The sequence below is a fragment of the Malania oleifera genome, chromosome 5, assembly GCF_029873635.1.
Source record: "Malania oleifera isolate guangnan ecotype guangnan chromosome 5, ASM2987363v1, whole genome shotgun sequence".
NCBI lineage: Eukaryota > Viridiplantae > Streptophyta > Magnoliopsida > Santalales > Ximeniaceae > Malania > Malania oleifera.
This window is the reverse complement of record NC_080421.1, coordinates 112,300,308-112,326,741: the sequence shown is the minus strand read 5'-3', so window position 1 is coordinate 112,326,741 and position 26,434 is coordinate 112,300,308. Positions and strand designations below refer to the sequence as shown.

The window sequence follows — 26,434 nt, the reverse complement described above, 5'->3', positions numbered from 1 at the left end:
TGGCTTCGTCAACGAAGTGAATAAGGTAATTCGTCGACGAAGGTAAAGAGTTCGTTGACAAACCTATGAGTCTGTAGAACCCTCTATCGGTATCTTTTTGTCGACGAAACTTGAACTTCGTCTATAAATCTTAAAGTGAGTTCGTCGACAAAGTTAGAACATTCGTCGATGAGCATTACTTTACCATCTTTAAATTTATCCTTCTTTTCTATTATTTAACTATTAAAATTTTCGAATCTTTACATCCGTCATTCACCCTCGTTGGTGAAGGTGGTCGAATTCCAAGTGCTGAGTTGATTGATTCAGTGGGAATTGCAAGCAAACACCTAGCGGGCTATTTAACAGGGAAGTTTCCAGGTAAGGCTGCCTTCAACTCTCTGGTTGGTGCTTGGAAAGTTCCAGTAGAATCGATTCAGCATGATAAAGGGTGGATCATTTTCAAGTTCCGGAGGGAGGAGGACCTTAATACTATCCTTCAGAATGGCCCGTATTCAATTTATGGAAGGACTTTGTTCCTGAAAAAAATGTCGAGTTATTTTCAGTATGGTTATGAACATAGGACCATTGTACTTGTGTGGATTCAGTTGAAGGTTCTTTCCCTGGAGCTTTGGACACCGATGGCTATTGGAAGGATATGTTCTGAAATTGGGCAACCACTATACATGTACAAGCTGACTACCAACAAGGATAGAATCTCCTACACTAGGGTCATGGTGGAAGTGGATGTAGCTAAGGAAATCAAACCCAGAGTTAAGGTTTTGTTATATGAAGGGTTTCCTAGATTGAGATTCTGCAATAAATGTAAAACAATCGGACACTCTGATGGGGTTTTCAAACCTAGGGAGGAGTATAAAAAGTCCTCGGGGATCCAGTATAAACCAAAGAAGCCTGTTCATGAACTAAGGTCAGAGATTGAAAAGGGATAAAGAAACTTTGGTTACAAAGGAAAGGGAAACCAGGGAGGCTGAAAACAGCAATCAGGTTGCTCAAACTTAGAATTCTGATGAGGTCCCAGAAAGGGCACTGAAAGAAACAGGAGATGCTACTAATATTGACAGTTTATTTGACCCTTCAGAGGATGATCCATTGACTAGCGAAGGTATATCCAATACTTATATTAGAGGGCAAACAGGTGAAACTCAGGCACAAGGAGATGAAGTTAATGGATCAGTGGGGATTGAAAGCAGAGGTGGGACTGTCAAAGATAAAGTCTTAATCTCCATTGAGGACCAGATTAAAAATAAGGCCAAAGGGAAGGAGAAGGTTGGAGAATTCCAGCTGGTTAAGAAGAATAAAAGTAAAGGAACTCAGTTCAATCCACTAATTTTGGAAAGGGGTTAAAGCCCCCTTCTAAAGCTAGATGAAGATAGCTTGTTGGAACATCAAAACCCCTGAAGCAAAATGGGGTTCTCAGCCTCATCAATAAGAATAGGGTGGATGTTTTTGGCATTCTGGAAACGAAGTTGAATGAAGCAAAATTGAAAGAATTTATGAGAAAGAAGCTGGCTAGCTGGTGCTGTGTTAACAATTTTGAAGAGCATGTTGCTGGGAGAATTCTAGTGGTATGGAATCCTAATAAAGCTCAAGTCCATGTGGTGAGCAAGACCTCCCAGGTAATACATTGTCTGATTACTTCTCTTACTTCGTTAAATTGCTTTCAAGTCAGTTTTATTTATGGGCTCCACGCCACAGTTTCAAGAAGGTCCCTGTGGCATAGCTTATCTTAGCTCAACAGAAGGGTTCCCTGGATGCTGCTGGGTGATTTTAAGTATGTCATGCAGGAAAAAGAGAAGCAGAATGGGAATCCAATATCAGCTTATGAAGTTAGAGAAATGATTGAATGCTTTTATGAGAATGAACTGTCAGATATGAGATCCTCTAGATGTTTCTTAACCTAGACAAATGGTAGAACTTGGTGTAAGCTAGATCGTGCTGTTGTTAATAATGAATGGATCCTAAAAGGCTGGGCAGCTCACGCTGTCTTCCAACTTCTTGGTCTCTTATTAGACCATGTGTCTTGTGTTGTGACTATGTTTAAAGAAGATGGATTGGGAAAAAGACCTTTCAAATTTTTTAATATGTGGGTAAAACATGACAACTTTCAGAAGGTGGTTAAAGCAGCTTGGAACACCAGATTTGAAGGATGCAAGCTTTTTAGATTGGCTAGGAAATTACAAAATTTGAAAGGTCCCCTGAAAGAGCTAAACAATTTACACTTTTCGCATATTTCAACTAGGGCTAAGAAAGCTTGTAAGGAGCTTAAACAATTCCTTCATGATAGTCCTGTAGATGATGGTTTACAAAGGCTGTTGTTAAGCAAAAGAGAACTTGTTGCGAAGCTGGAAGAAGCTAATAAGAGCTTCTTGGCACAACAAGCTAAATGTCACTACTTAAAGAATAGTGATAAGAGCACAAGCTTCTTCCATTCTCTAATGAGAAAGCATACAACCAGGAATAATATTTCTGCAGTCATTAAAGATGATGGAGTTGGTACCAGATCTCAATTACAGGTGGCAGAGGAATTTTTGAATTTCTTTAAGAAGCTGCTGGGTTCTGAAGATTATAATGTTCCTTTAGATCCCAATGTTATTAATTTGGGTCCTACCTTAAATGATGATCAAGCTAAGGTAATGGTGGAGGAGGTCTTAGATGAGGAGATTAAATCAGCTTTGTTTAGCATTGGTGATCAAAGATCCCCAGGTCCAGATGGTTATACATCATGCCTTTTTAAGAAGGCTTGGAACATAATTGGGAAGGAATTCACCTTGGAAGTTAAAGAATTTTTTATTAATGGGAAGTTACTTAAGCAGATCAATAGAATTGCAATTGCCTTAATTGCAGAGTCACAACATGCATGCTCAGTACATGATTATAGACCCATCTCATGCTGCAATGTGGTTTACAAAACAATTGCTAAAATACTAGCCAGTAGGATGAAGTCGTGGCTGGAGATTTTGGTGGACAGGGCTCAGTCAGCTTTCATTAGCCAAAGATCTATGATTGAGAACATATATCTGGTTCAAGAACTGGTCAGGAAGTACGCTAGAAAGAGAATTTCCCCCTCAAGTAAATATGGCTCACCCACATGAACCACAGGGAGTCCTTCTTGTCATGGATGTTCCATAAAGTTCTTGTGAGGAGAGCCCTGTTCCAGTTTCTGAGAGCAAACACCGCAAGTCCACCCTCCTTCTTTGGTAAGCATACCTCTTTCCAAGCAACCAGAGGCCTTCTACTACCTCCCCATAAAAATGATTTACATAGTTTGGCCACATGATTCAGCACCGAGTGAGGGATGGGCAAAATAGACAACCAAAAACATTCAACTCCCTGCACCAGTGAATTAATGAGTTCCAATGTACCAGCATAGGATAATGAATGTCTAGGCCAAGAGCCAATCAAGTTGCCAATCCTGTTAATGAGAGAGGAGTAACGCATCGAGTTTAGCCTACTAGAGGCCAAAGGAATGCCCAGATATCTAAATGGGAAATCACCCATAGGAAATCCAGTGAGTTCTTTGATTGTATCCAATGAACTATCATTAATTCCTGCATAGTATAGGTTAGATTTTGGAAGACTAGCTCTCAGCCCTGAACAATCAGCAAACATCTTCAAACAGTCCATTATCTTCTTTACCGAGGAGGGATCACCCCTAGAAAATAGGATCAAATCATCAGCAAAGGCTAAATGAGTCATCTTTAAATGTCCACATTTTGGATGAAATTTATATTTTGGACAGTTCTCCAGAGATTTAAGCAATTTAACCAAATATTCCATACAAGTTACAAACAATAAGGGTGAAAGGGGATTTCCTTGTCTGAGGCCTTTCTTGCCTTCAAAGTAAGGCTGAAGAACTGATGAAGCAATGGGACAAGGGTGAACAGTTCCAATGTTCAGAAGCTTATAATTTTTGGAGAGACAAATGGATGAGAGTTCCTTGGCCCAAGATGATTTGGAAGAATGAGTGTGCTCCCAAGCAATCATTTGTACTCTAGCTTGCTGCTAAAGGGAAACTGCTAACTAGTGATAAAATCAGTGGGGATGGGATTGACAGAACTTGTGTGGTTTGTGGTTTGGAGACGGAAACTCTTGATCATCTGTTTTTCAAATGCAAATTATCTTGCACAGTTTGGAACTCTATCAGAAATTGGCTGGGCTTGACTAGAGTCATGTCTACGGTGAAAGCTAGTTTGAAATCATTGATTAAGGAAGCCAAAGGCACAAGTGTACAGGCAGTTGCTAAAAGAGCTTGTGTGGCCATTACAGTATATCGCTTGTGGCATTTTCGTAACAAAAGGAATTTGAGGGATGTTTCACTCTTCCGAAAGCTATTGTAAAAGTGATCCAAACCCACACTTTTAGAATAGTTTATGACAAATTCCCCTTCTTATGCATTTGAGTTGTAGTTAATTGTGGCTACTAGACCCTGGGAATGCCCAGGTTTTGATGCATTTGGGAGTCTTTGTTGATGGCCTATGTTGCCTTTGAGTTGTATATGCTCTTATCCGGTTGTGTGTAAGCTTTGGGTTCCTCTCCTAGGTATGCCCAGAGTATTTGTACATATCCATTTGATCTATATAATTATAATTTTCAGATAAAGAAAAAGTTATTTCACAAGCACTCCAAATAGTCTCTCCATAGCAAAGGACCATTTGCTTGTGATAAATTATTTTTATTTGTTATTTTGATTTAATTATAGAAATGTTAGATTATTTCTTTTTGCTAATATGAAGCTAATACTGAGTTAGGCAACACAATAGAAGGTAGCACATCACCCATTGTACTCCTTTGCAGTTGTGGCACCTCTTCTTTCTGGGGAGCAGAAGACCATCCTCCTCTACATCCTCAACTTGTTGACACCTATACACTTTAAATATCAATGACCATGATTTAAGCGCTAACACTTGCTTCTCAAAACATGGTCGTTTTGCATTAAAAAAAAATTAATTGATCCTAGTTTGTGTTGTTTTCCCTTGTTTTGCATTCAACCCGGTCGTGAATCTAAGCACTTCCATTTCAACCTCAGGATTACACAACTGAACTAGTCTGTGTTTGTGATATACGTAGATAGAAATTGATTTCTTAGTTTCATTTGATGTTGTCGAAGTGCTTCATAGTGCGTGGTTATCAACCGAGTCTGACAATTGCAATTTCTCCGGCAATGTCATCATCTTCTTACTCAGTCCGGCGAGGCCCTGAACCCACGTTGATTTTCGATGAGTTCCCACACGCAGCAACCGTGTCTCTGTCGCCACCCGATGCCGGAGGTATTAGCACCCTGCTACTATCTTACACCATTGAGTTTCACTACAAAAAGGCGCTTTCTGTACCCCTCTACAACTTTTCTTTTTCAAAAGATTGAATCTGTGTTTGCTTGCCGATTAACTTTAGGAAAAGAAAGAGAAAAGGAAATGAAATGCTGAGTCTTTTGTTTTTGCTTTTTTTTTCTTTCTGTTTATTTCTTTAAATGAAATTTGGGCAAATGAAATCAAGTTAAATTTCTGTACTAGGCAAAGTGGGGAGGTAGTTAGCTGTTTTTAGATGTCCTGAGCAAATGGAATTTTTTTGATATCTGGGAGATAAAAATTGAGTTTGAGTGTGATGATCTGTTAACTTTTGACTGTTCTGGTTCTTTTAGAGAGTCCAAGTGTCCAATCACTGGCATGAACATATAGGAACTCAGTACTGAATTGAAGTAATTCTAAATAAAAGCATAAAGCTGCATTTTTTATGTTTCAATGCGTGATTTTTTCCTCTCTGCCTCTATTGTGTTTGCAATGATAAAATTACAGCATAAACTGGGAGTCCTAGGATTTAGTATAATTTGAAGATTCTTTGTTTGTTTTTCCTTGTATGCTTATTTCTCCTAGAATATATTGATCCCACAAAACAGGCTTTTTATGAACTCAGGACATTTTGTCATGATGATAAGAAATTAATGGAGAAGATTTTGGCATCTTTGAAGAAAATGAGTATGTCTAATTATGAAATATATATATATATATATATATATATATTATTTTCAGTATAAAAATGAGTTTGATATATGAGGAAAATGAGTATAGGTTGATTAGGTAAAATTGTGCAATGCTTATTATTGAGAAGGCATCATTCTATGGACAATATGGTGATCAAGTTGTTTTTAAGTTGTGTGTGGGAGCGTGAACTCAGGCTTATTAAATTTGGATTTGTATGGATCTGGATAAAGCTCAATAAAATTTTGTACTTCATTTATCCAAATCCATAGTCCATACAATTTGAAATCTAAAGTTTGAACTCCAAGCTTCCAAACATGGGTTTGTAGTTTTCTTTTTCTTTATTTTTCAGAAGATAAGACGGAGTAAATTAGTAGCATGAGGGACATACAAGAAGAGATAGAGAACAACAACTTAGCTAAGCCTAAGTCGAACAAATACCAAAACAACAAAAGAAACAAAGCATCAAGAAGAAAATTTAAGTTTGTCAAAAGCATTGGAACTAGAAAATTTATGCTTGCAATCAAATAAGTTTTTATAAACAATACTTTCAGTAGTAAAAGGCTCATTGTCAAGGAGAACATAATTCCTTGCTTTTCATATGTGGTATATTGAGGTAGCCCATGCCACGTAGCCCATGCCACTTCCCTTAAAATTCCCTTTCCCACCAAAGCTGAGAATCGACATCTTGTCCAAATATGGGAGGAATGCTTATTCTCACCCAAAATGAGAATCATATACAAGGTGCAAGGGATGCCCTCCACGACACTCATTGTGGACGGCAATGCTGCCCTAGTTTATGCCAAGCATTGTGCTCAACATTCTCAAGAAAAAATTGGGCCTTGAGCTCCCTCTTCAAGTTTGCCCAACAATCAACTACACAATGCCCATTCTCAATTTCATTGTACTTGGTACGCCACCACAACTTAGCGTGATCAATTAAGTACATTATTGCAGTGGTTACTTTCACTTGTTCTAACTTGGTCCTCATTGCACAAAAGTATTGCTCCATATAAAATAAGAAGTGCCCCCAAACATTTTGGGTTCTTGCATCCTAATTCATCTATACTCCGTAGCATTGGAGTTTCTTGTAGCAAGAACCATCAAGTTTATCTTTGCAGTCAAGTCCACCATCCAAGCTTGTGAAGTTTCTACCATATGGTGGAGGTCCTCCAACATTTCCACCGTAGAACTCTGTTGATGTTTTTGTGATCCCTCCAAAGCATCAACACATTCAGCAAGTTTGATAATCTCCACGGCCACATTGTTGGTTGTATTAGCCTGCACCTCTAGCGCTTCAGTTCTCTCAGTATTGGTCGACATGGTCTTTCACCAATTCTTAATAGAATCCCACAATGAAGGCAACTAAATTCACATAGCAATTAACCAAGCTTTGATACCAACTATTATGGGTCAAATATTTCACACCTTGTGAAGGGTCATCCGGCACTAGCTAAAGCACTATTGTTTAGCTAGGCAACCAAAGATTACCACGGTTTACTGACAGAATACATTCACAACAGTTGAATGTAAAGTAAGCGAAAGTAGTAAGCAATTCATGAAAGCAAATGGCTAGCAAGTAGTAGACATTGAAGCAACATAATTTATTTATAAACACCTCTATAAGCAACGTGCGTTTAGCGAGAGAAGTAGGTTAAAAATGTTTGCAAAAGCTATTGAGTTTTATAAGACCGATGACCACTCACCCTCCGCCAAAATGCTTTATATGCTATTTTAGCTTTGGTACTAGGAAACATCAACTTGTTTGAGGATTCATACTTCCACTTTATACTAAAATATAAATGCACTCAAAGAACAAAACCTATACTATGATGGTAATCCATCTCATGCACACAAGCGGTCGTAGGCAAGCATAATGTCCTGAACAATCTTGACTCGTGATAGGTGGGGCCGTTTTGCACTGGCTGCAACTCTTTTTTTATCTTTTTATCTTTTTTTGGGGGGTGAGGGTTCAATTTTCAAGCTATCAATATGTATATGATATATGGAGAAGTAATGGGGTAAAGTTAAACTTTATCATTGAAATTCTAAATATTAGATTGAAAGGGCAGGCCTTGACTCGATGGTAAGGGTGTACAGCTAAACCTTAAGGTCACATGCTTAAATCGTAGAAACAATCTCTCTCAAGATGAATGTAAGAATGCATGCACCTTGTCCTCCCTAGCCCCCTGATGATGTGGGAGTCATCTTATTGCGTGTTACTCTTCTTTTTTTTTCAGTAAGATCACAGTTACCTAGTTCAGCTATAGTACGCTAGTACCCTCCAATTTATTGGGTCCTCCCACTTTGTTTTTTGTTTGTGTTAAAGCTTGATATACATTATTTACCCACAACCTAATGGCTTAAGCTTTTAGGTAAAGTGGTAATCCGACATGGTATCAAAGCTGGTTATTAGAAGGTCCTGGGTTCTAGTTTTGTTGCCCACGTTTGTCATGTGGTGTTTAAAAAATATTGAATTCCCTGCAATGGGTGTTATCTATTGTTTGTTTATCTCTTCATGTGCTTTTGGGCTGCACATGCCGGGGAGTGTTAAAGCTTGATATACATTGTTGGTCTACAACTTAATAGCTTAAACTTTTAGGTTAAGCAGTAATCTAACTGTTTGCTTTTTTTTTTTGTGGGGGGGGGGGGGGGGGTGTGGTGGTGGGGGACAATTTCTTATGTGCAATAGTACATGCTTTATGACAAATTGAGAATCAAAATTTGTGCACTGCTAGTAGTCAAAATAACTAGGAGAAGCAGAAAGTTTCTTTATTATTATTTTATTTTGATATTGGGCACCAATGTAAATGTTTGCATGCCATTCATATTAATAAAATTGGTTTAGTTTCAGTCTATGGGTCTAGGTATCAATGTATCATATATATATATATATATATATATATATATATATATATATACATTAGCATTCCCATGTTTTGCAGAAGGTTGAGACATTTTACATGCTGGATCAATTGAGCATCTCTTGCATGAGGAAGAGGGCTGAAGCTATTTACAGTACTTGACTCTTTTTGTCTTTTGAAAGTTTGAAAGCATGCATATAGTTTATGCATAATAAAGTCTAGAACATCCAATTATGGTCTATATATTTTGAATGGCAGGATTAGTCTTCTCACACTTGTGAATTTTATGCGGTTGCTTTAGTGTATTGGCCAGAATGCTGTACGATCTTACTCATTGCAGCCTATGCAATGAGCAGGGAGGGACATATACGGCATATGATCTATAGGTTACTTAAACTACTCATCTTTCTGTTTAGGTTATGGATTGCTGTTTCCAGAACTGGACTGGACCAGCTGGTTGGACCAGTCAAGCTAGGAACCAGGTTGCCCTTCAGTCCTGTTATGCCCCTAAAAGTGGAAAAAAACTGGCCAAAACGTGGTTAAACTGGTGAAAATTTTGGTCTGTTTGACCGGTTTGCAAGTAATTCTTTTTATTAAAAAGTATATTTTACATTAAAATTTTATTATTTTCATTCAAAAAAAGCATATACTACATATTCTATGTATTTTTTATTATTGAAAATAGTCTAAAAAACTTTCTTATTCTATTTTGCATAGTTATGTATCAAAATTGCATCTAAAATATCAATAAACCAAGCTTATGGGGCTGGTTAACTATGAACCAGTTGGCTGTGCGATTCACTGACCAATCTGGTAAACACTGTCATGAATGTCAATATAATTATTCTCGAATTTTGGACTTTTGCGACAGATGTGGAATTATGCTTTCTGTGTAAGAAGCTTATATGGTCGAATTGAATGTATGGTCTAGTGTAGGAGTCTTGTGGCTGAAATCTCTTATTCTGTAGACTTCATCTCAAGAATTTTTGAAGTTTCAGTTTATGGCTTTATAATCTAATATGGACCCATTTTTTTCTTTGTTTGCAGAGATAATGAAAGTCGACGATTGCTTTCAAGGAAGGTGCCAGTTGCACCTTCAAAGATCAATCCATATAGAGCCACAATCTTCTTCCGCCTTGCTGTTTTAGTCTTTTTCCTCCGATATAGATTGACCCATCCTGCTCATAATGCACATGGGCTGTGGCTGGCTTCAGTACTCTGTGAAGTCTGGTTTTCTATATCATGGTTTTTTGACCAGCTCCTCAAGTGGCAACCTGTAAACAGGGAAACATATCCTGAACGCCTGTGCTTGAGGTGAAGAAATTGCCATTCTAAAAATCTTTTCCTTGTTTTCAGGAAAATATTGTGCCCAGGGGGATGACAAGTAGAAACCATCTGCTCAGCTTTCCGTGTTGTGCATGTTCTGGGTGATCAACTAAATTCCATCCATGGATCCATTAAAAATTTTGTGTGTTAAAAAATCATTTATTTTGGCCACCATGGTGATGTACTGCTTTGAATTTTCTTCTATCTTTCTTATTAAAGAATTCAATTCTGAAGTTGAATAATTTTCTAACTTATTTTTCATTTGCAACTTTGAACATCTATCTTCTTTTGTTTCCAATCCTGATCTTTTGATTCATTTGTAACTGAAAATTTAGTGCTTCATTTTTTCAGATATAATCAACCAGGAAAACCTAGTGAGCTAGCTTCTATTGATGTCTTTATTTATACTGTGGATCCTTTGAGAGAGTCGCCTCTTGTCACTTCAAACACTGTCCTTTCTGTTCTTTCTGTAGACTACCCTGCTGAGAAGGTTTCATGCTATGTTTCTGATGATGGGGCTGCTCTACTGATGCTGGAAACTCTATCTCAAACATGTGAATTTGCAAGAAAATGGGTACCTTTTTGCAAGAAGTTCAACATTGAGCCTCGTTGTCCTGAAATATATTTCTCAGGAAAGGTTGACAATTTGAAATATAATATAAGTCCAACATTTTGCAAGCAGAGAAGATCTATGAAGGTATCTCTCTTCTTTTTCCTTCATAATCCTACTTTGTAATTAAAAGCATCTGTTTTGCATGAAGGAAATGTTATACATACTCGAATGATTGCTCAATTCATGCTCCTGATGTGGTGCAAGATGTGTTATGTCGTGGGTCCTAATTTTCTTTCTTAAAATAAATTGACAACCCATGATAACATGCCACATCAAGGAGTACAGAAGTTCTGTTGGAATTTTCTGTTAGTATGCCTCTACTCCTCACATAATTTGGGAGTGGGGAGGGAGGAGGTGATGGTTTCACACCTCCACTATGCTGATGACACTATATTCTTCTTAGAGGATCATAGGCCTTCCTTTTTGCACATTTTGGGTCTTCTCCACATTTTTGAAAAGATTTCAAGGCTTAAGATCAACATGGGGAAGTGGTATAGAGGCAATTAATGTACTTGTTAAGCTTCTCAAGGGTTTGGCCACAGAGGTGGCTTGCATTGTGAGGGATTGCCTGTTTTGGGGTTCCGTTGGGGGGTAATCCTAGATCTATTAGTTTTTGGGATCCGATCGTGGAAAGAGTGTCTAAGCGTTTGGATGGGTGGAAGGGTGCTTTTTTTCTCTAGAAGGTAGAATTACTCTCATTTAGGCTTGTCTTTCTAGTATCCCGTTGTATTTTCTATACATTTTGAAAATTCCTATGGGGGTTATTGACAAGATTGAGAGAATTATGAGGGATTTCTTGTGTTCGAAGGTAGGGGGGCTTTAGGGATCATTTGGTGAGCTAGGAGGTGGTTTGTAGGTCTAAACAGGAGGGTGGTTCGGGTCTTGGAAATTTGGTGTCTAAGAACATGGCTCTCTTAGCCAAATGGCTTTGGTTGTTTCTGCTACAGGTTTCCTCCTTGTGGCATAAAGTTGTTAAAAGCAAGTTTGGTCCTGATGAGAATGGGTGGGATACTAATTTGGGATCTAGATGTTTTTCGAAAGTCTATGGAAAGCTATCTCTCAGATTTACATCTCTTTATTCCCCATACTAAATTTCTATTGGATAGAGTGTAATATTTGTTTTTGTAAAGATCCTTGGTTGGGAAATGTTATTTTGTTCACCTCTTATTCTCATTTGTTTGGTTTGAGCTTAGGGAAGAATGATTCCGTTTCTTCTATTATTATTGATTTGGGTGGCCCTTTTCCTTTTTGGGATTTTCTGTTTTGGAGGTCCTTGAATGATAGGGAAACAGAAGAGTTATCCTCTTTGCTAGGCTTGTTAAATAATTGTTGGCTCTCTTTGGAAGTAGATAGTTGGTCTTGGTCTTTGGATTCCTTGGAAGGTTTAGTCTTGCATATATTTTTGTGATTTTTTTGTTTATATTGATTCTTCCTTTCCTCTTTATAAACCCATTTGGACGGCGAAAGTCCCACTGAAAATCAAGGCCTTTATCTAGTTGGTTGTGCTTAATAGAATCAACAATTAGGAGACCTTTGAACTTTAAAAGCTATCTCCCCAGGTGTGTGTTATGTTTTAATAGTTTTGAAACTGCTTTGCTGTTGGGTTTTACTGAGTAATTAATGGGAAAAATAAACAAAGCACACACACACACACAAATATTGACACCAGAGTTACGTGGTTCGGCCAAATTCCAGCCTACGTCCACGGGAGCGAGAAATTACTATGTACTGGGAAAAATACAGAGGAGGAGGAGGATACAATAATCACTTAACTCTCACTCAACTCTTACAGCTCTTTTATAGTTCTCACTCTACACCATCTCACCTCTCTCATGCACATTGATATATATATATATAGAAAGAAAGGGGAGGATAAAAAAGATCAAAGTTGGTAGGCTGCCAAGTTTTGACAATCTGGGTAGCCGGTGCCGACAAGGTTGAAATAAAGCAGCCACAGCAAAGATTGACGGAGGAGCAGCCGGCGCCAAAAATGTTGAAGGAGTAGCAGCCAGCTGCTCTTGACTGGGTATGGATCCATCAATTCTCCCCCTCCATACCCATAGGAGGAGAATGATATGTTAATCTTCAATTGATGTCCATCCCAACTATATCCCTACATAGTTGAAGCTTCTTATAAGTGACCCCCTTTGTTAATATGTCTGCCGGATTCTCTTTAGTATGAATTTTGGCTAGCTTCAACAGTTGTTGTTCCATCACTTCGCGTATCCAATGATAGCGAATGTCAATATGTTTTGTTCGGGAATGGTACATTGAATTCTTGCTCAAGTCCAGAGCACTCTGACTATCGCAATGTATCTTGTATTCTTCATGTTTGACCCCTAACTCTTGAAGAAACCACTTTAACCACAACATCTCCTTCCTAGCTTCCGTTGCGGCAATATATTCTGCTTCTGTTGTGGATAGGGCAACACACTTTTTTAATTTTGACTGCCATGATACAGCTCCCCCTGCAAAGGTGGACAAAAAACCTGATGTGGACTTTCTTCCATCAAGATCACCAGCCATGTCTGCATCAGTGTAACCCTCCAAGGTTGATTCAGCTTCCCCAAAACATAAGCATAATCCCGATGTTCCTTTCAAGTACTTGAGAATCCATTTCACAGCTTCCCAATGGTCTTTCCCTGGATTTGAAAGAAACCTGCTCACAATGCCTACAGCGTGGGCAATGTCTGGTCTCGTACACACCATTGCTTACATCAAGCTTCCAACTGCTAATGAGTATGGGACTATTGACATTTCTTCCCTTGATGAGTGAGACAACTTCTTGCTTAGCTTGAAATGATTAGCCAATGGAGTACTTACTGGCTTAGCACTTTCCATGTTGAACTTGTTGATTACCCGTTCAATATACTTCTCTTGTGATAACCATAATTTTTTGGCTTTCCTATCGCGACTGATCCTGATGCCTAGGATCTAATGAGCTGGGCCTAAGTCCTTCATTTCAAATGACTTAGACAACTCCATCTTTAACTTGTTGATCTTGCTTGCATCCTGACCAATGATCAACATGTCATCAACATAGAGTAGTAGTAGGACAAGACTACCATAAGGAAATATCTGAACATATGCACACTAATCTGCCGCAGTCCTCTTGTACCCGTGACTCACCATGAAAGAGTCAAATTTTCTATACCATTGTCTCGGTGCATGCTTAAGGCCATAGAGACTTTTCTTCAACCTGCAGACTAGGTGTTCCTTCCTTGGAACTTCAAATCCTTCTAGTTGCTCCATGTAGATGTCTTCTTCCAAGTCTCCATGTAGGAAGGCTATCTTCACATCCATTTTTTCAAGTTCTAGATTTAACTTGGCTACTAATCCGAGTATGACTCGAATTGTTGTCATTTTCACTACTAGCGAAAATATCTCGTCAAAGTAGACGCCTTTCTTCTATTCGAAACCTTTGACAACCAATCTGGCTTTATGCGTCACTATTTGTCCACTACCATCTTTCTTAAGCTTGAACACCCATTTGTTCCTTAGTGCTCTCTTCCCTTTGCGAAGTCTTACCGGCTCATACGTGTGATTCTTATGTAAAGAATTCACCTCTGCTTTCATAGCTTCCATCCATTTGGTTTTGTCAGTATGAGACTGGACCTCTTGGAAACTTTCTGGCTCCCCCTCATCAGTGAGTAAAAGATATTCTAATTTTGGATATCTTCTCGACGGAATCAGAACACGACCTCTTTCAAATCTTCTGGGCTCAACTTCTTTTGGAGGAGGAGATACTTCATCATTTGACTGATGTGATGATTTTGCAATTTCTGGTGAAGGGGGTTGTTGCTCCCCCTACTCAACACCGTCTACATCTGTTTCCAAAGGATCATCTTGCAATTCTCCATGGTTTGTGGGAGAATATGATGGTATAGGATCCGTTACAATAATTGGAGCACTGGTACTAGGTTGATTAGACTTTGTTTGTAGTTCAAAGTCCTCAAACACCTGGTTTTCATGGAAAACTACATCTCTCGATTTGATAACCTGCTTCCTCTCTGATCCCACAATTTATAGCCGAATTCATCATCTCCATAGGCAATAAAGATACATGGAATGGACTTTACGTCGAGCTTTTGCCTCTGCTCATTAAATATATATGCAAAAGCTTTGCACTCAAACACTCTTAGATGAGTGTAAGAAACTTTTCTTCTGGTCCATTCTTTCTCTGGAATTCCAAAATTAAGTGGTGCTGATGGTGATCTGTTGATAAGGTAACATGCGGCACGAATAGCTTCCCCCCCGAATGGCTTAGGTAATTTAGCCATACTGAGCATACTTCTAACTCTCTCTATAATGGTCCGATTCATTCTTTCAGCTACACCATTATGTTGTGGGGTACGTGGGACCATCTTTTCATGCCTAATACCGCGTTCAGTATAGTATATTCTAAACTCGTTGGAAGTATACTTGCCTTCATTGTCTGTCCGGAGGCACTTCAATTTCTTCCCTGTTTGCCTCTCTACCATAGCATGAAATTCCTTAAAATATTTAAAAATCTGGTCCTTTGTTTTCAGAAAATATACCCACACCTTCCTTGAAGCATCTTCAATAAAGGTAACAAAATACCTGTTGCCGCCGATTGATTCTACTTCAATGGGTCCGCATACGTCAGAGTGTACCAAACTCAATTGCTTTGACCTTCTCTTCATAGAGGAACTAAATGAAACTCTATGTTGTTTCCCAAATAAGCAATGATCACATGGGTTGGAGGCATTACCTTTTATGATTTTGATAAATGCCTTCTTCGCCAGTGTAAGGAGCCATTTTTCACCCACGTGTCCGAATCTCTTGTGCCATAAGTTTGGTGATGCTTCATCTTCCATTGCATTGATAGCATCAGTACAAATTTTTACTTGCGTCTTGTACAATGTGCAGCAAATACGTTCTCGTGCTATTGTCAAGGTACCTTTTGACAATTTCCAAGCGCCTTTCCCAAAGTAGCTTTCATAGCCCTGTTTATCAAGGGTTGCCCCAGAAATAAGATTGAGCCGAAGGTTTGGGACATGTCGAACGTCCTTTAGTGTTATGGTGCAACCAATATTGGTCACAATCTGCACGTCTCCAATTCCCATGGTCTGAGAAGAACTGGTGTTCCCCATCTTTACTGTACCAAAGTCTCCAGATTTATACACCGTGAAGAACTTTTTGTGGGGAGTGGCATGGTAGGAAGCTGTTGTGTCTACCACCCATTCAGTGTCGTGGTTTCCAATATGACAACATGCATCTTCATCAATTGAAAATACTGATATATCTTGGGTTAAGGTGACCGAGTTCTCACCTTCCTCCTTCTTTTGTTGCTGGCTACTTTGACCATGATCCCGTCGAAATTTTCGACAATCTTTCTTCATGTGGCCTTCAATGCCACAATAGTAACAAGAGATTTTTCCTCTCTACCAATTTCTACCATCATTGGATCTACCGCGATCCTGGGACCTTCCTCTAGATTTGCTTTTACCTTTGCCTCTGCCTCGACTTCTAGTACTGGTACTTCCTTGAGGTTGGCCTCTAGTTTCAGCAACAAAGGCTTGTGATTGATTTGCACCTGTCTCTTTTCTCCTAGCCTCCTCGTTGAATAAGGCATCTTTTACCATCGCCCTGGTAAGTTTGCCGTTAGGAGTTGAATTGCTAAGAGTGATAACCAATGTCTCCCAGTTGTCCGGTAAGGAGCTAAGGAGGAGCAATGCTTTTGCTTCATCGCCAAGATCCATCTTCATAAATGAAAGCTGATTTACTAGGTTTTAGAACTCACTAGTATGTTCAGCCATAGAGGTCCCGCTCTTTAACTTCAGATTAACAAGTCGTCTCATTAACATGGCTTTGTTGCGGGCAGTCTTGGCCTGGTACATGTTTTCCAGCTTCTCCCAAAGATTATAAGCATCAGTCTTTTGTGCGACGTGATGATATACCTTATGGTCAATCCATTGTCTGATTTGACCAATGGTTTTCCTATTCATTTTTCTCCAATCATCATCTTTGACGAAATCTGGTTTCATACCTTTATAATCTAAAGGATCTGCCAGATCCTTACAATTAAGGAGATCCTCCATCCGAGACCTCCACAGAGTGTAATTAGAGGCCGTGAGTTTGATCATAGTACCCGAGTCTGACTCCTCCATTGATTTTAAGTAATTAAGCACTAACTTGCTCGTACAGAAAAATTGGGGCAGAATCTCGAGAAACCGAATGTATGGTTGCATTCGGAACGGTCGAAAACCCTACTAATGTCTTAAGTCATTCAAAAAATGGATCTGAAATGGCTTCAAAAAGCTCGGTGAAAAATGGTCAACTATGCTGACGTGGCAGTGATGACGTGTCAGGCTGACGTGGCGGTGGGGCCCACTTGCTATTGTGGAAGTGGGGTCCACATGCTGACGTGTCACTGTGGGGCCCACCAATGCCGTGGACTGTACGGACTGCTGACGTGGTTGTGGGTCTCGGCTGCTAACATGGCACTATACGGCTACTGAGTGCCACCGGACCCCTGCTAACTATGTGGCTGAGACGGCGCTGACGTGGCACGCTGATGTGGCCTGACGCTGGCTGACCCGGCGCTGACTCAGCGCTTACGTGGCCGCTGACGTCAACGTCTTCAATCTCTTGATGACTTGCCGGTTGTTCGCCGGCGCATGGAGTGCCTTGCCGACCCACTGCCGGCGCATGGGTGCGCGTGGAAACATCCCCTGGACGTTGGCAGCGCGTGTAGGTGCGTGCGGCGTCTTCTAAAGTCGTTTGGAGCTCTGGTTGACACAGTTTGCTTCGTCTCGACGAGAGGAGTTTGGTGGTGGCCTCAAAATTAAATTTTGAGCTACAGGACAGAGGCTCAAAATTTGGGAATTTTTTTTCGATCTGGCGATTCTACTCCAACCAAGCTCTGACACCACTTTGTTGGGTTTTACAGAGTAATTAATGGAAAAATAAACAAAGCACACACACACAAATATTGACACCAGAGTTACGTGGTTTGGCCAAATTTCGGCCTACGTCCACGGGAGCGAGAAATTACTATGTACTGGGAAAAATACAGAGGAGGAGGAGGATACAATAATCACTCAACTCTTACAGCTCTCTTACAGTTGTCACTTTACACCATCTCACCTCTCATGCACACTGATATATATATATATATATATATATATATATATATATATATAGAAAGAAAGGGGAGGATCAAAAAAGATCAAAATTGGTAGGCTGCCAAGTTTTGACAATCTGGGTAGCCGGTGCCGACAAGGTTGAAATAAAGCAGCCACATAAAAGATTGACGGAGGAGCAGCCGGCGCCAAAAATGTTGAAGGAGCAGCAGCCGGCTGCTCTTGATTGGGTATGGATCCATCAATTGCTACCCAGAATGTCAAAACTTGGTAGCCTACCAACTTTGATATTTTTTTATCCTCCCCTTTCTTTCTATATATATATATATATCAGTGTGCATGAGAGAGGAGAGATTTGTGTAGAGTGAGAACTGTAAGAGTTGAGTGATTATTGTATCCTCCTCCTCCTCTGTAATTTTTCCCAGTACATAGTAATTTATCGCTCCCGTGGACGTAGGCCGGAATTTGGCCGAACCACGTAACTCTAGTGTCAATATTTGTGTGTGTGTGCTTTGTTTATTTTTCCATTAATTACTCTGTAAAACTTAACAAAGTGGTATTAGAGCTTGGTTGGAGTAGAATCGCCAAATCGGAGAAAAATTCCCGGATTTTGAGCCTTTGTACAGTGGCTCAAAATTTAATTTTGAAGCCACCATCAAACTCCTCTCGTCGAGACGAAGCAAACGGTGTCAACCGGAGCTCCAAACGACTTCAGAAGACGCCGTACGCGCCTACACCCGCCACCAACGTCCAAGGGATGTTTCCACGCGCACCCACGCACCTTCACGCGCTACCAAAGGGTCGGCAAGGCACTCCACGCGCGGTCACGCACCGGCGAGTCATCAGGAGGTTGAAGACGCTGACGTCAGCGGCCATGTAAGCGCTGAGTCAGCGCCGCGTCAGCCAGCGTCAGGCCACATCAGCGTCGTCTCAACTGCATAATCAGCGCGCCACGTCAGCGTCGTGTCAGCCGCACAGTCAGTGGCCACATCAGCAGGGGCCTGGTGACACGTCAGCAGTCGTACAGTGTCAGGCCAGCAACCGGGACCCACAGCCATGTCAGCAGCCCGTACAGTCCACGGCATATGTGGGCCTCACAGTGACATGTTAGCAAGTGGGCCCCACTTCCACGTCATTAGGTGGGCCCCACTGCCACATCAGCATAGTTGACCAGAGTTGACCATTTTTTACCGAACTTTGACCGAGCTTTTCGAAGCCATTTCAGGTCTGTTTTTCAAATGACTTAAGCCATTTCTAGGGTTTTCTGTTTTGGACGCAACCATACATTCGGTTTCTCGAGATTCTGCCCTAATTTTTCTGTGCGAGCAAGTTAGTGCTTAATTACTTAAAATCAATGGAGGAGTCAGACTTGGGTACTATGATCAAACTCACGGCCTCTAATTACACTCTGTGGAGGTCTCGGATGGAGGATCTCCTTAATTGTAAGGATCTGGCAGATCCTTTGGATTATAAAGGTATGAAACCAGATTCCGTCAAAGACGATGATTGGAGAAAAATGAATATGAAGACCATTGGTCGAATCAGACAATGGATTGACCATAAGGTATATCATCACGTCACACAAGAGACTGATGCTTATAATCTTTGGGAGAAGCTGGAAAACATGTACTAGGCCAAGACTGCTCACAACAAAGCCATGTTAATGAGACAGCTTGTTCATCTGAAGTTAAAGAGCGGGACCTCTATAGCTGAACATACTAGTGAGTTCTAAAACCTAGTAAATCAGCTTTCATCTGCGAAGATGGATCTTGGCGATGAAGTAGAAGCATTGCTGCTCCTTAGCTCCTTACCGGACAGCTGGGAGACATTGGTTATCACTCTCAGCAATTCAGCTCCTGACGGCAAACTTACCATGGCGATGGTAAAAGATGCCTTATTCAACGAGGAGGCCAGGAGAAAAGAGACAGGTGCAGATCAGTCACAAGCCTTTGTTGCTGAAACCAAAGACCGACCTCAAGGAAGTACCAGTACCAGAAGTCGAGGCAGAGGTAGAAGCAAATCTAGAGGTAGGTCCTAGGATCGCGGTAGATCCAATGATGGTAGAAATTGGTAGAGAGGAAAAATCTCTTGTTACTATTGTGGCATTGAAGGCCACATGAAGAAAGATTGTTGAAAATTTCGACGGGATCATGGTCAAAGTAGCCAGCAACAAAAGAAGGAGGAAGGTGAGAACTCGGTCACCTTAACCCAAGATATATCAGTATTTTCAATTGATGAAGATGCATGTTGTCATATTGGGAACCACGACACTGAATGGGTGGTAGACACAGCAGCTTCCTACCATGCCACTCCCCACAAAGAGTTCTTCACGGTGTATAAATCTAGAGACTTTGGTATAGTAAATATGGGGAACACCAGTTCTTCTCAGATTGTGGGAATTGGAGACGTGCAGATTGTGACCAATATTGGTTGCACCATAACACTAAAGGATGTTCGACATGTCCCAGACCTTCGGCTCAATCTTATTTATGGGGCAGCCCTTGATAAACAGGGCTATGAAAGCTACTTTGGGAAAGGCGCTTGGAAATTGTCAAAAGGTACCTTGACAATAGCACGAGGACATATTTGCTGCACATTGTACAAGACGCAAGTGAAGATTTGTACTGATGCTATCAATGCAATGGAAGATGAAGCATCACCAAACTTATGGCACAAGAGATTCGGACACGTGGGTGAAAAATGGCTCCTTACACTGGCGAAGAAGGCATTTATCAAAATCATAAAAGGTAATGCCTCCAACCCATGTGATCATTGCTTATTTGGGAAACAACATAGAGTTTCATTTAGTTCCTCTATGAAGAGAAGGTCAAAGCAATTGAGTTTGGTACACTCTGACGTATGCGGACCCATTGAAGTAGAATCAATCGGCGGCAACAGGTATTTTGTTACCTTTATTGACGATGCTTCAAGGAAGGTGTGGGTATATTTTCTGAAAACAAAGAACCAGGTTTTTAAATATTTTAAGGAATTTCATGCTATGGTAGAGAGGCAAACAGGGAAGAAATTGAAGTGCCTCCGGACAGACAATGGAGGCGAGTATACTTCCAACGAGTTTAGAATATACTGTACTGAATGCGGTATTAGGCATGAAAAGATGGTCCCATGTACCCCACAACATAATAGTGTAGCTGAAAGAATGAATCGGACCATTATAGAGAGAGTTAGAAGTATGATCAGTATGGCTAAATTACCTAAGCCATTCTGGGGGGAAGCTATTCGTGCCAAATGTTACCTTATCAACAGATCACTGTCAGCACCACTTAATTTTGGAATTCCAGAGAAAGAATGGACTAGAAGAAAAATTTCTTACACTCATCTAAGAGTGTTTGGGTGCAAAGCTTTTGCATATATATCTAATGAGCAGAGGCAAAAGCTCGATGTGAAGTCCATTCCATGTATCTTTATTGGCTATGGAGATGATGAATTCAGCTATAAATTGTGGGATCCAGAGAGGAAGCAGGTCATCAGATCGAGAGATGTGGTTTTCAATGAAAACTAGGTGTTTGAGGATTTTGAACTACAAACAAAGTCTAACCAGCCTAGTTCCAGTGCTCCAATCATTGTAACAGATCCTACACCATCATATTCTCCCACAAACCATGGAGAATTGCAGGATGATCCTTTGGAAACAAATGTAGACGGTATTGAGTAGGGGGAGCAACAACCCCCTTCACCAGAAATTGCATAATCATCACATCAGTCAGATGATGAAGTATCTCCTCCTCCAGAAGAAGTTGAGCCCAGAAGATCTGAAAGAGGTCGTGTTCTGATTCCGTCGAGAAGATATCCAAAATGAGAATATCTTTTACTCACTGATGAGGGGGAGCCAGAAAGTTTCCAAGAGGTCCAGTCTCATACTGACAAAACCAAATGGATGGAAGCTATGAAAGCAGAGGTGAATTCTTTACATAAGAATCACACGTATGAGCTGGTAAGACTTCGCAAAGGGAAGAGAGCACTAAGGAACAAATGGGTGTTCAAGCTTAAGAAAGATGGTAGTGGACAAATAGTGACGCATAAAGCCAGATTGGTTGTCAAAGGTTTCGAATAGAAGAAAGGCGTCGACTTTGACGAGATATTTTCGCCAGTAGTGAAAATGACAACAATTCGAGTCATACTCAGATTAGTAGCCAAGTTAAATCTAGAGTTTGAACAAATGGATGTGAAGACAACCTTCCTACATGGAGACTTGGAAGAAGACATCTACATGGAGCAACCAGAAGAATTTGAAGTTCGAAGGAAGGAACACCTAGTCTGCAGGTTGAAGAAAAGTCTCTACAGCCTTAAGCATGCACTGAGACAGTGGTATAGAAAATTTGACTCTTTCATGGTGAGTCATGGATACAAGAGGACTGCAGCAGATCAGTGTGCATATGTTCAGATATTTCCTTATGGTAGTTTTGTCGTACTACTACTCTATGTTGATGACATGTTGATCATTGGTCAGGATGCAAGCAAGATCAACAAGTTAAAGATGGAGTTGTCTAAGTCATTTGAAATGAAGACTTAGGCCCAGCTCATTAGATCCTAGGCATCAGGATCAGTCGCGATAGGAAAGCCAGAAAAGTATGGTTATCAAAAGAGAAGTATATTGAACGGGTAATCAAAAAGTTCAACATGAAAAGTGCTAAGCCAGTAAATACTCCATTGGCTAATCATTTCAAGCTAAGCAAGAAGTTGTCTCACTCATCAAGGAAAGAAATGTCAATAGTCCCATACTCATCAGCAGTTGCAAGCTTGATGTACGCAATGGTGTGTACGAGACCAGACATTGCCCACGCTGTAGGCGTTGTGAGCATGTTTCTTTCAAATCCAGGGAAAGACCATTGGGAAGTTGTGAAATGGATTCTCAAGTACTTGAAAGGTACATCGGGATTATGCTTATGTTTTGGGGAAGTTGAACCAACCTTGGAGGGTTACACTGATGCAGACATGGCTGGTGATCTTGATGGGGGGGAGCTGTATCATGGCAGTCAAAATTGCAAAAGTGTGTTGCCCTATCCACAACAGAAGCAGAATATATTGCCGCAGCGGAAGCTGGGAAGGAGATTTTGTGGTTAAAGCGGTTTCTTCAAGAGTTAGGGGTCAAACAGGAAGAATACAAGGTACATTGTGATAGTCAGAGTGCTCTGGACTTGAGCAAGAATTCAATGTACCATTCCTAAACAAAACATATTGACATTCGCTATCATTGGATATGCGAAGTGATGGAACAACAACTGTTAAAGCTAGTCAAAATTCATACTAAATAGAATCCGGCAGACATGTTAACAAAGGGGGTGACTTATGAAAAGCTCCAGCTATATAGGGATATAGTTGGGATGGACGTCAATTGAAGATTAACATATTATTCTCCTCCTATGGGTATGGAGGGGGAGAATTGATGGATCCATACCCAGTCAAGAGTAGACAGCTGCTGCTCCTTCAACATTTTTTGGCGCCGGCTGCTCCTCCGTCAATCTTTGCTGTGGCTGCTCCATTTCAACCTTGTCGGCACCGGCTACCCAGAATGTCAAAACTTGGCAGCCTACCAACTTTTATCTTTTTTTATCTTCCCCTTTCTTTCTATATATAATCATTTTATGCATTGCGATTTTTCCTGGAAGGTTTGGAACACGATATTTGATTATTTTGGGGAATGCTGGGTTTGTTCAGAGGCAGTGGAGGATTTTTTTTGGCAGTCTCTTTTGAGTTTTGGTAGGTAAAAGGAAAGAGCAGCATTATGTAAGTGTTCCTTTTTTGCAGTTTTTTGGGGTCTGGCTGGACCATATTAGTGCATTACATGTATTTTCTATGGGAAGAAAGTATTCTATTGCTGGTTTGGGAGAAGAGTCATTATTTGGCTTCTGTTTTGTGTGTGGGTCCAGGGAACATTAAGGGGGTGACTTTTTCGGATATTTAGCGATTGTTGTTTTTGGCTGAATTGTTAGCATGCACTTGTTTTCTTTTGTTTTTGTCTTCTTCATTTTTTGTTTGGATCATCCTAGATTTTGTTAAGGAGTTGTCTTCTACTCCTGTTTGCATATTTTTAATTTATCAATGAATTTTCTTTTTCTAATAAAAAATTATAAAAACAAAAAAAAAATTAAAAATTAAAACAATGCTGCAATGTGCATATGATGCATGTACATACACACATAGATCATAGTGGAGCAAAGGAACTAGGAGGATCTATGTAGTGGTAACTAGCATACAGGAATAGAATCTGACTTCCTCTCTCTTTTATCTCCTACTTTTCGTGTGAGTATATTCTCCCAAATGCTCAACTTCTCAAAAAGAAGAGAACATAATAATAATGACTCATTTCTACTCCCTTTCTAAAGCAATTAGGACAAGCAAAGTGAAGGTAAAAGTTCATATGATTTTAATGAAATGGCGCTTATTTTTATAAAAATTAGGTAATTGGCAAAGATAGAATATCACACATAATGAAAATGACACTGCTTTTGAATCCTCATTTAATGGTTCCAGCGCTCTTGTATTAGAGTGAAATTGAGCTTAACCTTTAAACCATGACTGTTTTAATAGCAGGGTCTAGTACATGTATTACATTTCAATTGTAAAATAAAGTTTAAACAGCATACACATTATGACTCTGTGCTTACATCCTAGATTTCATGAGTGTTGTGTAGATTAAGCCCAAATCTTTTATGGAGGAGCCTCACACTTATATTAGTGTTTCTATCTAGGATGTACTTGTTATCGCATATCCCATAAATACAAGGTATATAATCTATAGACATCAATAAGAGGAAATTAAAACACCAAAGATTTTTTTTTGTCCAAAAAGTATTTGCTCATTGGCGCATTCTATAAACTGCTACAAGTGTGTATCCTACACCATAAGAATAGAACATAAATTAAACTTTAAAATGAAGCATGCTACCCAAACACTGAGTTTTCTTTTTTATAAACAAAGAACGTCATTAAAATAGTGACCGATGTGATCCTTCAAATCCGCTCCTCTAAATATTTTCTTAGTATCCCTTGTATAATATTATCCATATCTCCCCAAAATTGTATTTTGAGGTTTTCCGCTGAGCCAATTTGAGGAGCATAAGCGCTAGTGACTGTTACTGGTTATTTTGGTCATTTAGCATTATTACTATGTGCTATTGTTATGTTAGTAAGCGTTAGTTAGTAAGGATATTATGGTCATTGTTATGTACTTGACATATATTATAAATAGAGGGAGAGACTTACCATTGTCATTAGGTCTATACTGCAACATGGTATCAAAGCAAGATCCAACCTAAACCAGCCACTGCCAAAATTTTGAGCCTGATCATCCTATGCAAACCTGCCACTATAGGAGGATCATCTGCAGTTCTGCACGATTAGAGATTAGAAACAAGTCCAGTAGTTGCTGGGAAACATGTTGCTATTCAGAATCTCAAGAACCCCTTCAGATTTTGCAAAACCAACCCCATATAAGCCATAGAACCCTCCAATCTGGTTGTGAAGTTTCATCACTGGAGGAAGACCCCCACGTGCCAACGAACAGATGGTAATTCAACCCACAACGCCAGTGCGTGAGGTTCTTCAAGGCTGTTTATGGTACAATTTCTTTTAGTGTCTTAAATACTTCCATGCGCCATACTATCAAGTTCCTTGTCCCTTATTTTGTTCAAATCCAATATTTTTCGATCTTTCACTCGTGGCACTTTGTTAATGGTTGTTTGGTACTATTAGGGTTGTTGGTTAGTCTCTTGAGGTCGTGCCACTGTTAATTTCTTGGGTTTGCAGCATTTAGTTTGTTTGTAACTTGTTTGTGGCCATTTGAGTTGTTCACCTTGTTTGTGGTTGCTTCAGCTATTAACCTTGTTTATAGTGATCTCATTTGTGAGTGTTGGGATAGGGTCCATGAGTCCCACAAAGCATGTTTCCTTCATCATTGCTGCATATAACAATCGAAAAGTTGGATGGAAAGAATTACATGCAATAGTCTAAGGCTGGCAAGATCTATTTGACAAGCTGAGGTAACTCCAGGCCCTATGATCACAAAAGCAAAGAAGTATGGATTCAAGAAGATGCATTGGTTGTCTCCATATTATGGAACTCAATGGAACCCATGCCCATGCATCTGGATGTATGCAAGAAGATTTGGGATCATGTCAATCTCTTATATCTAGGAAGATTATCCGTCCGTATCCATATTTATAGTTTATCCCTGGAGTACTTTTAGTTACAACATGGAAATAGGAGTATGAAGCTCATCAACGAGGAACTTAAACATCATGCAACCCATAACTGTTGATGTTCATGGGATGCGAAAGTAGAGGGAGCAGATGATAGTTCTTTGGGTCCTTGTGGGAAACCTGAATTTGAGGTAGCCCAATCCCAGATCCTTGGGGTGCAAAGTTGCCATCCTTTTTCTGATGTTTATTATCTCATTCTCTGTGTTTCCTCCAGCTCACATTCTTTAGGCCTTGCATACTGTGACTCAACCTTGGCGCTGAGAAGGCTGCTTTTGTTACACACGTTGATTTTAGTTTTCAACCTAATAGCCATAGAAGTTCTGTAGGTGGTTCA

General features: G+C 40.0%; 1 protein-coding gene across 2 annotated transcripts in view; it reads left to right on the top strand.

The window, feature by feature from the left end:
- The first annotated feature begins 375 nt into the window (after positions 1–375).
- LOC131156189 (probable cellulose synthase A catalytic subunit 8 [UDP-forming]) overlaps positions 376–26,434 on the top strand; it is a 54,537-nt gene continuing 28,478 nt past the window's right edge. Inside the window, exons 1-4 of one of the 2 annotated variants that reach the window (XM_058109674.1) lie at positions 376–1,613; positions 9,884–10,263; positions 10,514–10,536; positions 10,636–10,859. In XM_058109674.1, the coding sequence (XP_057965657.1) occupies positions 10,214–10,263; positions 10,514–10,536; positions 10,636–10,859 (297 nt within the window). In that variant the 5' untranslated portion in view covers positions 376–1,613; positions 9,884–10,213. Of the gene's footprint in view, positions 1,614–9,883; positions 10,264–10,513; positions 10,860–26,434 lie in introns of both variants that reach the window. The other variant, XM_058109675.1, reaches the window with a different exon arrangement.